This window comes from Plectropomus leopardus, chromosome 20 (genome assembly GCF_026936395.1).
Source record: "Plectropomus leopardus strain MGB_pleo_1.0 chromosome 20, ASM2693639v1, whole genome shotgun sequence".
NCBI classification, from domain to species: Eukaryota; Metazoa; Chordata; class Actinopteri; order Perciformes; family Serranidae; genus Plectropomus; species Plectropomus leopardus.
Window position 1 is genome coordinate 17,223,284 of NC_142195.1, and position 17,651 is coordinate 17,240,934.

At 38.5% G+C, this 17,651-nt stretch overlaps 1 protein-coding gene across 2 annotated transcripts in view; it reads left to right on the forward strand.

Annotated features, from left to right (window-relative positions):
• rabgap1 (RAB GTPase activating protein 1) overlaps positions 1–12,686 on the forward strand; it is a 90,345-nt gene extending 77,659 nt beyond the window's left edge. For both annotated transcript variants that reach the window (XM_042509320.2, XM_042509321.2), the window contains 4 exons: positions 52–135; positions 6,291–6,362; positions 8,734–8,934; positions 9,356–12,686. In XM_042509320.2, coding sequence (XP_042365254.1) covers positions 52–135; positions 6,291–6,362; positions 8,734–8,934; positions 9,356–9,478 — 480 coding nt within the window. In that variant the 3' untranslated portion in view covers positions 9,479–12,686. The remainder of the gene's footprint in view (positions 1–51; positions 136–6,290; positions 6,363–8,733; positions 8,935–9,355) is intronic.
• Positions 12,687–17,651: the final 4,965 nt, after the last annotated feature.

Consider the following 17,651-nt stretch of genomic DNA (forward strand, 5'->3'; position numbering starts at 1 on the left):
GTCTCTGCCCTCCAACTGCCTCACAGTATCTGTTTTTGTGTGTTTTCACAGCTGAAGGAGATGTGCAGGCGAGAGCTTGATAAGTCTGAATCGGAAATAAAGAAGAACGGCTCCATTATTGGAGAGTACAAACAGGTATGTACCATAGATCTTTGAGTTTACCAATAATATCAAACATGCTGTTTAAATCATATCACTGAAGGATCTCTCTTTCTTCACAAGTACAATTTAGAGAAGTGAAACTGTAGACTGTTGCAGACCCACCCCAATTTCCTTTTAACTTTTTTGAACACGTTGCAATTTAGGTACAACATCATAACAATCCACTCAACAGCAAATATAAGGATGTTTCTTAAAGAACAATGCATTAAAAATCAAATTATACAGGTATAAAAATGACATACAATGAAATGAATAGCTAAAGAATAATGGAATAGATAAAATAAAGATGACAATAAGTCAGTCAGCCTTTCTGTATGTCCTCAGGTCGGTCATTCAGCAGTCTTTGGTTCCTCATAGCAACTCTGTCTCCTTATTTTCAAGCCTTGACTCAGAAATGTCTCAAGGTACACACAGGTCCACATGGAGCTAGAGGGTCTAAAATATATCAAGTAGTCAGGGCATTAAGAGCCTTAAAGGCAATCAAAGTCTTTAAATCAATCCAAAACCCCAGTTGGAACCAGTGTAGAGAGATGAAAATAGGTGTTGACAAGTCACACCTCTGAGCTCTGGCTAAAAGCTAATCAGCTGACTTTGTACAGTTGCTGTTTTCCAGCAGCAAGAAGGTAACCTGGCACTAATACTTTCAAGAGAATTTATCCTAATCAGTGGCTTAGATTTAATTTCATGAGGAGATTTAAAGTCTGAAGTAAATGAGCAGAAAGCTGCTCACTGGTCTGGAAGACATCGTGAACATAGTGGAGCTTTGCTAATTAAGTGCATAAAACAGGGTAAGACAGCAGTACAAGCTTTCAATTGGTGATCAGATACAAACAGGCAGTGATCCCGTGGGTCCATGTTTGAGTTTGGCCAGACAAATGATAAAAATATAAAGATTTAGAGGTATTTAGGTTGCTTGATTCAAGGCTCCCTAATCCAAAAGGAACATCTCATAATGTCAAACAAGACTTAAGCAACAGTAGGTAACTTTTTAAGCAAAATAACACAACAAAGTTTTTCCTTATAACTCATTTTATCCTGACACTAGTACATGATCTGTAGATAATCTGTGAAAATGATCATCACCCTTTTAGTTCGCCCAATGGCATTTGCAAGAATCACAAAAACAACCAATCAGAGCAGAAGAGTCTCTAACGCAGCTGACACTCATGTCAGTCACTGCACTGTCAAACTAGGCAGCGCTGGTCAAATATGAATCAAGATTCAAATGTTTTCAGAAACAGAGAAAGTTTGCTTTGGCCAGCAGTGCTTCATTTCGTTTTTCCAACATGGCTGCCGCATCTCAAACCTTCTGATTTCATAGCTTAACAGTACACGAAAATATGTTTCTAAAAACAAAATAGGTGAAAGATGGTCAATGCAGTAACAGAATCAGCACTGCCTAGTCAAGACATAAGACACTTTAATGTCATTGTAGGTGCACAGCAAAGTTATGTCTGACATTTAAATGCAGCTGTTGACACGATTCACAGCTGATTTTTTTTCTGAAAATGGCCTGTGATTGGCCAAAATCTTCCATCATGGGCTAGATTTTCTAAAGCCTGAAAACATCCAAGAGGCACTGTAGAAGTCTAGTGTTCTCTCAGACTGCTTTAATTACAACATGCTCAAAGTGATGCCAAAATTTTACTACCAATCCAAGCTTTTATACAAATTTAGAGAAGATTTGGAGAGAGAATTTACTTGGGAGTTCACTTAAATCTCAGACAACATAAATGAAAAGGAACTAGGATTTTATGTATTTTCACTCAACATCTCTTATTTTTTAAGTAGGCCAAGCAGTCATTATTATTAAGATTAAACTCCTCAGGAGTGTCATCACCAACATACAGTGACAAGATTAGTTTTGAATTTCATCAAGAGTATGTGTTTTACATATTAGAATTACTGTGGCTTGTAGTTTGTGTTTCTTATGAGGCAGTTTTGTCTGATTTGCTACATTTTACTCGCCTCATCCTGAACTCTGGATGTTTTAGGAGGCTTTAAGCACCTCTTCTCCACTTTATCTTTCCTTTTTTGGCTCGTCTTTTCAGATCTAAGCTCTGATACCGCCATTATCGTGGCAAGACTAGCCATAAATATTTAAGAATAATATGAGTGCTCTGTTTTCATTCATTTATCTAGTTTGTGAGGCAGAAACTTCTAATTTTACGAACTGTCCCTAAGCTGAACCCAGAGCCTTTGATGAGTGAGCCTGTGAACATATTTTGAGTTCCTGTCTCTCCGAATTCCTCTTACGGTGATTTTCATCCTCTCAGATCTAGTCCTGTCACTTAATGCTTAAATATAAACCTACTCAGATCAAGTACTATTACCATCAGCACAGAGTTATTATGCAACAGTCCAGCTCCTATCATTCCCTCTGGAGGCAGACAGAAATAGCAAGAGGACTAATTTAGAAACCAACCTTAACTTCACCTGAGTCTAAAAATATTGGCATCAGATTTAAATTGACAGATCTGAAAACTGATGAAGAGCCATCAAGGATTTGATGTTTGTGTGCGTGTTATGGGTGAGAGCACTTTGAGATAGCATGCAGCTAAGGGCGCTGAGCTGAGCAGAGCTAAATGTGAAAATGGAGCTTTCTAAAAAAAAAAAAAGTTATTTTTGTGACAGCGAATAAGGTGGTGATGGATGGAGAGAGGGAGAAAATGAACAGAAGTCTGTGGAGGAGAGAGCAGAGGGAGGACAGCAGCATTCAATCCTCTGGGACTGACAAGCTGAGGAATGCCCCAAAATAGCCTGCATTGTTTTCAACCCAGATAGCTCAAATTATTCTTCAAATAGCATTTTCAAATTTCAGTGGCTGTGACTGCCAAGTTTCTTTTAGTGGGATTAGAGCCCAAAAAGCTTTGTGTGTTAATTGCCCCTCCAGCCCATGAGGACAGAGAAACGTCTGTTAATGGTGAAGCTAAAAACGGTGTCGAGTGGTGTATTGTAATCCCTGCTGTCGGAGCCGAGCCTGTGTAGATACACTCAGGCCTCTCGGGTACTTAACAGGGACAGCGACGTGTGCCAGCGCTTGTGTCTCTGAGGCCCTGTTTGCATTATATTTATTTAATTTCTACATTTTAAAATATTTTTTGACACCAAAATGTTATGAACATTTTTTTTGACTGAGCACTGCATCCTAATTGCTTACTTTAATTCTCAGCTTTATACATTATATCAGTGTGATAAGGCACTTAATGTAGCATGTGTTTACAACATGCCTGTTCTAAACATACATACTGTATACATGCAAAAATGACCCCAGGTAGTAAAGTTACAGCAGGACCAGTTGAAATTCGGAGTGGAAATATTAAAACTAATATAACTAATAAGACTGTTTGTGGAAAAAATTCAAGATATAAAATTAGAAACAAATTGAAGGTCACAGCAACCTTGACCTTTGAACACCAACTTCTAATCTGTTCATCCTTGAGTCCACTCAAACGTTTGCATTATATTAAAAGAAATTTCCTCAAGGCGTTCTTTAGATAAGGCATGCACAAGAATGAGACGGACAAGGTCACAGTGACCTTCACCTTTGACCACCAAAACTTAATCAGCTCATTGTTGAGTCCAAGCGAACATTTGTGCCAAATTTGAAAAAAATATCTCAAGATTTTTTTGAGATACCGTGTTCACAATAATATGCCTGACAGACAGTCAAACCAAAAACACAATGCCTCAAACACAAAAACACAAAAGTGTCAAATAAAGCAGTAACAAGAATGAAGGAAATGTTAACGCCATTCACCCTAAATTTTAAATAAGAAAAATAATCCCTGACAACTGGCTGAGAGATGGTACAGTGAATTCCTGATTGTACAGTAGACTGACAGTTATAGTCGACTAATGTATGTCAACTTACCACCATGAAAACAGTGGTTGGATAACTCCCAAAACAAACTACAACTTAACTGTGCGCTTGAATCAAAGGTGCACTCTGGCACTTAAACAAATAGCACAATACCCCAGCCTACAAATGCCTAATTTATAAGCTTGTTAGTATTTTAAGACTTTAACACCTGGATCGACATTGGTTTAGTGTGTGGATTGAGGTTATTTTCTTCTGTTTGTTTTTGATTTTCCAATTTTCCATTTTTTGTGCTATTTTCGGGTAAATTTTCTTGTAAGAGATTTTCTTGAGAGAAATACAAAAATGAAATTCAAAATGACAGGTAATAATAGATTATGACAGAATTTTTAAAACAAAGTCCAACGCAACCTCTGGTTCTGGTCCCAACACACGTTTAATTACGTGCTACTCGTAATCCACTGCAGTACTATATTTGCCTGAAAAGCGCCCGCACCAGCCTGCAAAGAACGCATAGGCGCACAGCTGCAGAAGTATAAATTAGGCAAGAGGGCAGCTGGAAGATAAACAGGGATAAGTGATCAGTAGTGATGAAGGGAAGGTGGAGAGATGGGTTCAGCAATGGCAGTTGAGAGCAAATGAAGGCGAGGATGACAGGAGAAAAAGATAAAAGACATGGAGGAGGAGGGAGATGGATATCTGCTTGGCTAAAGATACACAGATAGATGTATAGATTGATCTCTAAAGGAGAATAAAGAGAGATACAGTATATGCCACAGGGAAGCCGAGAGATATGCAGGGAGCAGAAACAGATAGAAAGATAGATCTTCTGTCTACAGAGAGGTGGGATGACCCCGTTAGGATGACTCATGTCACATCGATCTATCTGTTCGCCAACAAGCTAGAGCACAAGTGTGTGGGTGTGTGTGTGTGTGTTTGTATGTCTATCAAGTGTGCTTGTAGGTATAGCAGGAGGAGAAAAGGAGATTGGGCATATGTAAGGATGCACATTCATTCTTATGCGTGTACATCTGATGAGCCCTGCTGGAAAAACAGGACCTTGTGACACTGCTAATGGACTTAACAGTAAGAGGATGAGGACTCTGCCACAAAGACTGATTTACCAAATGAGGGAGAAACAGGGCTGTGCACGGTGATACAGTCAGGAGAGGCAGAAATCAAAATAGATGTTAAAAAAAAACTTTATGGTCTTTCTCTGTGGAAAAATCTATTTTTTATTTGGACATCACATCCTTGCTCTATTGTAACAAGCTTTTATTATTTCATTCTGCAGCTTAAGTAGATCCATTGTTCTTCACTCGTATTTATAAATAGAATTTGATACATGTACAGTGTTATAAAAGCATCTTTATTGTTGAAAATACTTTTCCCAACTTCTGACCTCTTATTCATGGAAAAATGTAAACAAGCTACTGCATCTGTATTCAATTTTCTTTTTATAATTTATCTCCGCCTAACCGACACAGTGCTGCTCTAGATACAGAAGTCTGCAGAGCGTCACCTTGCATTGCTCAGTAGAAATTAAATGGACTTTGGGTGAATTATTTATCATGTTGATGACAGTCTGAAAGTATCCATGTCAAGTCAGTTTTATTTATAAAGCCCATTATCACAAATCACAATTTGCCTTAAGAGGCCTTTAAAGTATACGACATCCCTCTGTCCTTAGACCCTCCCATCGACCAAGGATAAACTCCCCCAAAAAAGCCTGTAACGTGGGGAGAAAATGGTTGAAACCTCAGGAAGAGCAACTGAGACCCCTTTTCGGGGACGCACTGACGTGCAATAGATGTCATAAAAAACAATTAAATTACAGTAGATGACAAAATGACATATAGGAAAGAGAAAGAGGGACGGGGAGAGATGCACAACAATAATGGTAATAATAACATAACATATAGCAATAGTAATAAACATAGTGAATGCAATTTATGATAGCATGGGATGTTACATGCAAATACTCTAAGTGGTGATAACAGTCACCTGTATATTAATAGTGGAGGCATGACTAATAATAACAGCAGTAGAAATAGGTGTCGAGCAGGATCACAGCATCAGTGCAACCAAGGGCCCCGACACAGGCGCAGCCACAGATAAGACCACAGCAACAGCACAGCTAAAGGCAAGAACACCGCATCAGCACAGCCATCACCACGATCCAGGCGCAGCCAAGATTCAGAAAAAACTACGAAACAAGGGAGCACAAATGCTCCAGAGAAGAAGCCAGGTTATAGTTACGCAAATCCAAACTGAACATTTTATGAAGAACTGTCTCTGCTTCATATAGATCTGCTCCCAGCTGAGTGAACGACTAGAGAAGCAACAGACAGCCAACCGAGGAGAACTGGAGAAAATCCGGGTGAGTTTTCACACCTCTATATGCCCACACTTGTTTTGTTTTTTAATTTTTGAATTTCAGGTTACTTTACACTAACAGTCATGTTAGACCTCAAATGATGCTGGGTAACATTAACAAAGTTTAGATGCTACTGTTATTCTGAGTATGACGATGTAAAAAGCAGATTCTGTCTGGATATAGGGAATTAAGACTTATTCTGTATTTTTTGATTGTGGGACATGCTGGTATTATTCCAGTTTTAGGAGCAGTCATTGGACATTTGTAATATGTGTTTCAATTCGGGTTTTATAGATCTCATTGATGTATGTTTTCTAAATTTGTATTTCATGTCTCAGAAATTGTCTACCACAAGCAGAGTTAATTAGATATAGTTTAAGAACGCATGGTCGCTACACTCTGTAACAATATTTAAAAAATCCAGCAGGTATGTCCATGTTTATATCAGTCACTCCGAGTTTGCAGGTATGTTGGTGACTATGTTGCCATCTCATTGTTCCTCCTGGCTGTGAAATATAAGCTTTTTGAGTAAGAATTAGGAGTTAGGCCAAGGAGCCAGGGCCAGGCATCTCACTTTCAGCACTTGCATACTTGGCTGATGTACTGTTTGTTTAGACTGTAGCTGGGAGGAAGGCCATTTTGGCAGTGAGCTCTGTCAGGGCTGCCCAAGGACTCACAAAAGGACAAACAGGTTTATTGCACAAAGGACAAGTCCTGTAAAGGATGTAGCGGGGCGTCTTTGTGTGTGTGTTTGAGGTAAAGTCTGAAAGTCTGTAATCTTGTTTGTTCTTGTGCTCTTTTCTCTCGTTTATAGTTAACTAATAAAAGGGCAGCAAATCTAATATAACTGTCAGGAATCACACTTAGAAGTGATGTAGGGGAACAGTGCTGTGCAGTGAATAATATATAACAAAGTTACAACAGTGTTAATTAGAAATGTTTAAATAATGTACTGACATACTTATTCACTATAATTCTATTTAAAGTGACGACAGAAACGATTTCAGCTCAAGCACTCCGCTGCTTCATTAATGCTCTCATTCACTTCTGCAGTGATGAGCCCTGAAAACGTGATGTATGATTACTATTCAGCTTTAAACTCAGTTGACAGTTTAATCCGAATGAAATGTAATAGTGTTATGAAATATTAATTCTGAGGGAATATCGGAACTAACATAGTCAATTGTTGTCACCAAGAAAGACCACCGCGACTTTGAGCTTCAGCGCTGTGGACACTGCTGCTTGTTACTGTGAGCGAAAGCACTAATCTATCTGTGCTGGTCTCAAAGGAATCAACCTACTAAACAGTACCCAGCCTGCACTGCCACTGAGCCAAACTTAGAGCAAATGAAGCAGGAACACTAAAACTACCATTTGTATGTATGTATTACTGCTGCACTGGTATTACCTTGAAATAGTTCGAGGCTCTTTACACCTTCAAACACCTCCAGAATAGCTTACCTCATCTGGCAAAAATAACGCCCCTCTGCCACAGTGATAGGTGCTAAAATGAACGAACAAGTAGAATTTCCACATTGTCTTGCAGCTCAATCAGTATGGGTTTGTTTGCAGTGATTTTCTGTTGCTGCTTGCACAAATGTTCTGAGCCCAATAATAGCACATCTAATACAAGGGCACCCAAAAAGAGCTCATTGACAAAAGGTCAGGGTGGAGTGCAGCCCTGACAGAAGAGGGAGAGTTTAGTGGGCTCGTATGGATACTACACTAATGAGCTGCAATGCTTCAGTAACTAAGTAGAGCACCATCTCTTTTCAAGTTATATAAATATTGCTACTGCAAAATGATGATGGGGCACCTCACAGAAGGACATGGCTGCAGATAACTGCATACATTAGTTGTTCTGTTAGACTTTTTGTTTGTGTACAAAAGTTGACATTTTCTGCTGGTCTCATCTTTAAAAAGTCATAGCAAAGAATGCCTTAAAAGGTCATTGTGTAGTTTTTCATTAAAAAAAATATAGTGTCTATAGTATGTATATTATTGTAAAAAAACAGTAATGTATGTCAAAAAACCTCAGTGCACTATGCCATAACAAATCATAGTATGTTATGAACAGTCATAATTTAGAATGCACTAAAAACGTTACACTGCGATATGCTATAAAAATGCTCTTTGAGCTTCGTTACAACTTTTTTTTCACGTTTTTTTTTTTTTTTTCTTCCCCGACAGCATGCTGCTGCTGGCCTATATTTTTTATCTAACCTGGAAGAATTCTTTCACAGTTCCTTTACCCCCCACAACACTGCCCTTTGCTCTCATTTATTTTACTCTACTCAAGCTTAAAGGTGTATAGATGTCAGTTATTAGCTTTTTTCCCTCTAACCTTTTCTATCTTTCTTTTATCTTTCTCAAGTCAAAAGTGGAAGGCTGTGAGAAGTGCAGTAGTCTTTTCAATAAAGAAGGTCGCGTACGTGCTGCCGTGACCACAGCACCTGCTGGGGGCTCCGAGGAGATGGATGAGGAGAAGGAGGGTTTGAAGAATCAGCTGAGAGAGATGGAGCTGGAACTAGCCCAGACCAAACTGCAGCTGGTGGAGGCTGAGTGCAAAATCCAGGTACGCCCAAAACACAGCTTTGACCCAAATCAAACTACAGAGTGAGAGCCACATTCTATAATGTTATAATTTTTTGACATACTATACTATGACTTATTCTATACACTATAAAATGACTTTTTTTAACATACAGTGCATTTACTTTTTTGACAAGATATCATGAGAACAGAGTTTATCAGGAATGATGTCAAAAAAGAAAGATGAGGATTTCATATGATTCATGGCGTCTGTTGGAGTGGTAAGGGAATTTGGATCAAAGTTGCAGATTTAGGAAAGGCAAAGTGGTAAAAATAGATTCTAGAAATATTTAAAAACCTTACAGAGGCCTGAACTACATTTTTTCATCTTGTTAATTATTGGCATACTTGTTTAAACTGCTTTTGTTCTGTCATAATCATAGCGATCTTTTCTCTGCATTCAGGACCTGGAGCACCACCTGGGTCTTGCACTCAATGAAGTGCAGGCTGCCAAGAAGACGTGGTTCAACCGAACACTCAGCTCTATCAAGACCGTCACTGGGACCCAGGGCAAGGAGACCACTTAACCTGATAACCCTGTCATCCAGTTTTACCCGGACCACGTCTGGAGCTCAGTGCTACATCACGCTGAAACCTCTGAGCGCCTAACTTAACCCACCAGGCCATAACTTGACACTGACCGTTAATTCCCAGGATGACCATTACCACAGACTGTGCTACTTGTTCCTCTAATCAAGAATGTCCTCATATTTCCCTGTTCCCACAGCTCCTGATCAAATCACCCCCATCCATTTATTCTCCTCTCCACCCCAGATGACTCCAGCTAAGTGTGCTGATGAGAAGTGGTTGACAAACACAAGATGAAGTACAACGGTACCAGAGACACAATGTGCTTCCACCAGTCACAGAAAGAAAAGCATAAAAAAAAAGAAGAAAGAAATGCTTCATTTATTTCTGTCTTTGTACTGCTGATCTTAAAGACCCGCAGAAGGAAGGTAGGACATCTGAACTGTTGCTGTCCTGACGGGATAGAAAAGAAAACACTCCGTCCTTCCTTACTGTTCTGCGTGCTCCCTTCTAAACTACTGGCACAGACCAACCAGTCCCTGTAAAACTTTTGTTTTAGGTACGAGAGCTAATAGACGCCTTTTCAAACTGAGCTTTTTCTAATTTACGTTGAACAATACCTTTCTTTTTTAATGTATGTACATGAATGTGCTTATGTAATGAGCATATGTGTGTGTGTGTGTGTGTGTGTGTGTGTGTATGAGAGAGAGAGAGAGAGAGAGTATGCATGTTTTTTTGTTTTGTGTTGACTGTGAGGTGTAGGTGTTTGTGAGCGTGAGACTAAAAAAAAAATGTGTTTGGATGCAAAATAATTGACTGAAATAACGTTAAAATGTGTGTATAAAAGAAAGAGCGAGACAGTGTGTAGAAGTCCAAGGGAAAGAAAAAGCACTAAGGTTATGAGTGTGTGCATGCATGTAAGGGGAAAAAAGTTTCCCCGGCTGTTGTTCCTTTAATGTTCAAATGTTTATATGAATGATGCTAAAGAAAAGTTTGCTGACAAAGCCTTGATCTGAAGGTCGATAAAGATTATACTAGTGGATACAAATAGATAATTCACGGCAAGGACAGAAGCATAAAAGCTGCTGTGATTACCAACAGCAACATAACTTTGCTCACATCAAATTCTAGACATAAAACATGCTTGAGGTTTGTTTGGTTTGGGTGTCCCAGCACAAAGAAACTAAAAAAAGCACCAAACCAGGCCAACCTTGTGTATGTGTGTTAGAACACTGTTAAACCCTGAGCGGTGCAATGCTTGTTACAAACCATAAACATCACTTATGGGAAATGTAAAGTCAAAATGGAAACACACATTAACCGAACGTTGTAATTCCTTCTGCACTTGAACACACCTTTAAACCTCTCCTTCCTACTCTCTGGCACCAGCTGCTCTGACCTTTGCCCTTGACTGGCAGGGTCACGCAGGGTCAGGCCTTTTTACACTTCAGTCAGACCTTTGGGATCTCTTTAACCACTACACACAAACACTGAAATACACTGTTTCATGTAAAGCTGCGTACAGAACCAGCACTCAGTGGCCACTTTATTAGGGATACCTGCTTGTTAAAGCCGTCATAAAGTCTTCCAAACACGCAGACACGTTTAAGAGGTTTCCTCACAAAAACTCAGAGAGGACAAGATGTTGGATCTGGATGAGGGTATGATTGTTGGTGCTAGATGGAGGCTAGTTATCTTTGTACTGGATGGTGAGAAACAGGAGCAGTGCAGTCAGATGCAAAGAAAAAAACATGCCTCGTCTATGAGAAATGTCTATGTTTAAAAAATGTCTATGTTTAAAACAAACTGGAAGGCCACAAAGTCAGATAAGTTCTGCACTGCATGCAATACTTTTTGAATGGTGACTTGTCTTTAATATCAATTGTAGACATTTAAGTCCAAGAAAATTAGACAATAGTAGGTGATTGCCAAAACCACGTGACTGATGATTAGGATATGCTACATGATTGAAGCGATCATTCTGAGGGCCAGACTTGGTGTAAAAAGCTTGTATACAGTGTTGACTCAAGGGTAGACTCTATTGTAATGGTGAGAAGAGTTTCTTGGCTTGCACAATGGGGTTCCTTAATGTCACAGTGTCCAAAAACATGGTTACTGTCCAAGTGCATCTTTTTTTGGCTGTGTGACAAAGCATCACCTCTAGATAGATCCAGTAACATGACAGGAACTTGTGTTTATTCCAGCTGCCTGCACTCGACTCAGTAAGAGCACCTCTGGGATGAGGCACAACGGGATAACCACAGCACACGCATCTTGCAGCACGAAAAATCTGCAGGAATTGATCGACTATATCAAACCAGCATGGGGCAAAAATATCTGTGAAACATTTTCAACACCTTGATGAATTCATGCCTCACAGAATTCAATGTGTTCAGGAGGCAAAAGCAGATGTTACTCAGTACTGAGAGGATTGAAATATTGAGGTGGCCACTGACTGTATATACCCCCCCACGCACACACACACACACAGTTAACTGCCAGAAGTGAAACTCTGCACCTTAGGTGTGGATCAGTATCACAGGAGTGACACTTTCAGTCACAGGACTTCAGAGGGAAGTTGTCAGAGGTCAAACTGACATGCACTCTAAATCAGTCCAAAGGGGTTGGGGGAGGTTTAAACATGCTTGTTTGTGTGTTTTCATATTTGGCTGACTAGAAAGAGGGTTCAACAATATTCTAATCAATTAATTCTAATACTAAACTGAAGGAAAAAAAAAAAAACAAAGCTATTATTTCTGAATGAACAGTCACTGTAAATTGCATCTAACTTGAAGGTGGAATCTGATTGGAAATTCAGAATTGATATCAGAGGAAAGTTTGAGATGAAGTTAAAACAATGGACCGTTCCTCGAAAGGCACTGGGTTGAATATAACAAAAATTAAAAAGTTAATATTGAGTTTTTGGTTATGATTTTCTACTCTGTAACTATAACTAATGTTGCCTACTTGTACCTACCAACCTGCTGCCGTGCTACAGTTCAATTCACAACAATGTTTTATGTCTTCAATGTTTATTTTGCTCCAAGCTTCTTAGTCAGACTGCTGTTTGGTTAATTAAATGCCAAAACGTAGCTTTATCATCCAACAACAAAAACATTATCAACGTGTGGAAATTGTAATAGTGTAGGATGCATTGTGTATACTTCATGAATTTAAATATAAAGATAAACACAAATATGTCTAACATTTTTTGCGTCTTCAATAGTTTGAAAAAAAATCAACGCTCAACAGACACTTTCAGTAGATGATGAAATGAAAATGCAAATGTAAGGTCATAATATAATATGTCGGAAAATGTAAGACTATAGCATGTCCAAAAAATGGTTGAAAAAGTCATAGTATATTATGTCAAAAAATGTTGCAGTATATTGTGTCAAAAAATGTCAGAATATTACATGTTGAAAAAGCTGTTGAAAAGGCAAATATTGTCATGATATAGCATGTAAAAAAACAGAATGAAAAGGTCATGCTACAGTATGTTGCCCAAAATAGCATTAAAAATTACACTATAGTATGAGTCCAAAAACAGCATCAGACGAGTCATACTATTGTATGTCTTCGAAAACACGTGAAAAAAATGCATTAGTAAAGTCATAGTATATAGTATGTCGGTCCAGAATAGCATAGAAGGGTCATACTATAGTATGTTGTCCCTAGTAGCATTTAAAAGTCATAATGTCATCCAAAATGGCATTAAAAAAGTCATACTGCAGAAGGCCATACAAAATAGCATGAAAAAGTCAAAGTCAAAACTGCATGAATGAGTAATAATGCACTATGTCATCCAAAATAGCATGAAAAGGTGAAACGTCACAAAAAAAAGTCACACTATAGTAGGTCATTCAAAAATTTTAAAAAGAGTCAGAGTATACAAAAATTCACAAAAACATCATAGTATAGATTTGAATAGAATTTGTCTAATTTTTACAATATTACGCAAGTGAAACAAAGCAGTAATGAGGTTTGTTTTATATAGGAGGCAAAGGATAAATCTTGACCGAATATAACTCCAAGGTTCCTTACAGTTGTGCTAGTGGCCAAGGCAATGCCATCTATAGAAATTAGATCCATAGAAAAAGAGTTTCTGAGGTGTTTGGGACCAAGTGGCTCATCCAGGCTTTTATGTCTTTAAGACATCCTTGTAATCTAGATAACTGATCGGTTTCATCTGGCTTCATAGATATGTACAGTTGAGTATCATCCACATAACAATGGAAATGTTGAGAGTGATTTCTAATAATGTTGCCTAGGGGTCCAAGCACAGAACCTTGTGGTACTCCGAAGCAGACCTTAGTATGCATGGAGAATTAATCATTAATAGGAACAAACTGAGAGCGATCTGATACGTATTATTTAAACCAGTTTAGTGCCGTTCCTTTAAGGCCAATTATGTGTTCTAGTCTGTGGAGTAAGATTTGATGGTTAATGGTGTCAAACGTGGCGCTGAGATCTAGTAGGAGAGAGCTTTATGTACAGATTTACATCGGAGAAATGCCATTTACACCAAATGCTTTCTTTTGGAGATACAATGGCAGCAGCTAAAATCACATGTAAAACAGTTTGTATGTGTACCAGGTAGCCAGCTTGTTACAGTTAACAAGTGTCAAATAATGTATATAACCTCTGTAAATATTTAAATACAGTATGTATTATACAGTACAGAAATCGTGACACCAGTCGTCACATGACCACACTTTATTTTAGCCACACATGGAGGAAAATGAGGTAGGTGTGGGTTTGTGTTTGGGTCATCCAGAGTAAGATTAACAGAAGGTGAATGAGGATCATCTCTCTCTGATGCTCAGATGAGTCTGTGTGAATTATTTTGGAAAAATACAAGAAGACCTGAAAAGACTTCATTTTATAGGAGCTGTGCCAACTTTGATTTCTGGCAGTCTGTGTCTCTCTATAGAGGGCCAGGACTCTGGACGGGGGTTAGTTGTTACTTCAGAACCATCTATGGGAGGCACTTGATGAGGACATTGAAGATTAAGGCCTTGGCTCAAACAGATTTAACTTTAAGTTAAGGATTTAAAACAAATTGGTGTTAAGAGCAACCCTGTTATGTGGGCAATTATTTTTAAGGACAAAATTACAATTTTACAGCTTTTTAAAATGTATTTGTTTATGGATTTATGCATCGTTGGTGCTCTCTTTTTTCTCATAATTAAGTCAATTTTTGTGACACTGTGCTGTGGACACTATACAACCAAATGACCTACTCTACTCTTGTGGCCTGTTTTCCATTTTGGCATTAATCTGCCAGTTTCAGCATCTGGTCTACCCAAACACAGTGAAGGCTTTGGATGTCCACTATGTTATCTATCTTGCCATCAAGACCGAAGTACACTAATGATTAATCAGAGTGAGGAAGATCAAACATATGGAAGAACAGAGGAGAGGAGTACAGGGAGCCCCTGTGATAAAAAGGAGAAGGAAGGTACTGCATCAGGTAATGTCTTCTGTAATCCGTTATGCAATATAATAAGAATGTAATGTTAACAACTCAGCTGCTTATATCTGGATAAATGCACTATATTGCATTAGTCCTATGAATTCATTGGATTTTTTAATTCCTTTGCCACAAAATGAGATTAAGAATGAGTAAGTGAATTTGTTTAATGTAAAATAGAACCAGTGCCATGTGCATTGTCAGTAAGATACAAACAGAAAGACTCAATTATCCAGCAATCTGCTTTTGTTCCACTGCTATTCATTTCTGTGTCATCCCCTTTGTGGTTTGGGAGCAAAGTCAAGAGGCCAGCTTAGTAATAAGGAATACAGGTGTGTGTGTGTGTGTGTGTGTGTGTGTGTGTGTGTGTGTGTGTGTGTGTGTAAGTAGGTATGTGTGCGTGTGCATGCGCGCGTGTGTGTGTCCAACTCTTTAATGAGTCTAGCAGTCCACGCAGCTGAAGGTGACTCATCTGCACCAGGTGCAGCTCTGGTGTAACACTCTCCTCTGTTGGGGAAGCATTGAATCATGACGAGTAAACAGTGAATCCTCAATGAAAAGTGAAATTTATTCAATGCAGTGCAGCTTTGAGCTTTTACTGTATTTCTATAACTCCAGGAATTTTACTCTATTTTTTATGTCACTGTTTTATCTAGTGCAAGGTCAGAGATAAAGTTGCATTAGTATTGGTTTGAACAATCAGGATTGATCAGGATTATGAATTCTGGTCATTTTTTACTCAGTTATATTTAGAATGCATGTACATGTCCTCTTTGTATTGAAATGTACAGCCTATACCGAAGCACTACAGGGCACACAGTAGCACTATAAAGGACTGATGTGTGGGATTAAGTGGCATCTAGCTGTGAGGTTGCAGAACTCAACAAAACAATGCTGTACAATTGCTGTACATACTGTAACAGCATCGGGATAGCTGCAGGCCATACAGGGGTACTCACATGCACCAATATCTGTAGTATATATATATATATATATATATATATATATGTAAAATTATTATTATTTTTGCTGATGGGGAGGGACATCCAACTTTAAATTGTTGTATTTGTATTTGTATTTATTTTGAACACCATATAAGCACAGAAAGTTTAAAGTTTTGTTTTGGGTTTTTTTTTTTAAAAAAAACAACCCTAAAAACACACCATTTATCACAACCAGACACTGGCAAAACAGATATCATCATCATTTTTTCTCATTTTTGATGGTTGAACACATCATGTACACCTCCATTAGGAAAAAACAAAATTTGAGCCTAAAATTGAAATATTTAATTAAAAAAATCTTTATTCTACATGTCCCGTGTAATATTTATCCAAAGAAAGAAAATGTCAGAACTGACCAGATCCTTCCTCACTTGTGTGCAATTTTTTGTTGCATTGGCTCTAACATTTGTGTGAATGTATCCTACAAAAATATGGTTAGGGTCTATTTAAGGTGGAAGGAGGGCCATGCTTTGCCCCCCGGTCACTCAAGGAAAGAACAATATGTGTAGCTTCAGGGAGGGTCGAGAAAGGAAGTTTTAGCTATTGAATAGTTAAACAGTGGATTGATTTTCTGTGGGGGATAAATCTCAGGAGTGCTAAGATGATAATTCACCGACAGACAGTATTGAGCTTCAAAGAGATCTCAGTGATTACTGAGATTGGCCTCCCAGAGGAAAAGTTTTAAAAACAGATGGTTTCCTGGCTGAGCAGAACCAGAGGCAGGTCCTGTCCTTGCTCCTGTCTGATGACACTCTCACATACCGAGTGAGGGAAGATTATCGAATCAGTACAAAAACATTCAAGGAGAGAAAGAATAATCTGGATCAAATTCTGGGCATCAAGTCACACTGACATGTTTTGTGCTTTATTGTCGCTTAAATCCACCAATTCATAGGTTAAACAAAGGAGATACATTTACATGGTTTTACTCACATCTGCTGTTTTCTCACTCAGCGTGGACTCTGAGGCAATCAGCACCAAGGGCACTGGTTCGGACAGAAAAGTACTGTTTTCCAGGAAATTCTTGTATCGGTTTCATGGGATTTGCATAAACCACTATAAACATTTGGTGTGTTTAATTAATTATGATATCAACTTCCATGGCATTGAAAAGAAGAGCAGTAGATGCATGCTTTCTTCTGTGGGGTAATATGGTTGGTGGTCGTGATTCGATAGAAAGAAAATAGTTCCTACATGACTGCTCACAACAAGGTCCGTGGTTTACCTTGAGTAACCAGGTCATGATTTCTATAAAGAGACATTGCTGTTTAGTTTTTCAGATGAATTTTTTTGCCGCTTTGAGTGCCATCTAGTTCCACTGTATTGGACAGAAGGCAGACATCTCTACAGCCAATTTCTCCTACACTCAGCATCTCAAAACAATCTAGATTGACAAATAACACTGAACTGTCCCTTTAACCGCTGCAAACAAATCAGCATTAATCACTGTGTACCATCACGTTATGTCTGTTGAAATGTCTTGTTTTTAGGGCCAGAATTTTGAAACACTATGCAGGCACCATTACGTCAAAGTGTAATCAGATATGACTGCAGACATGATGCTTTCACCCCAGCAGTGTCCAAGCCACAGTTTGCCATTTAAGCCGAACAAGAGCACTTTGTGAGGTTAAAAGAAGCTGACAGATTTATATTTTAACATTCCAGGGAAGTAATCCCTTTTTAAATATTTCATTA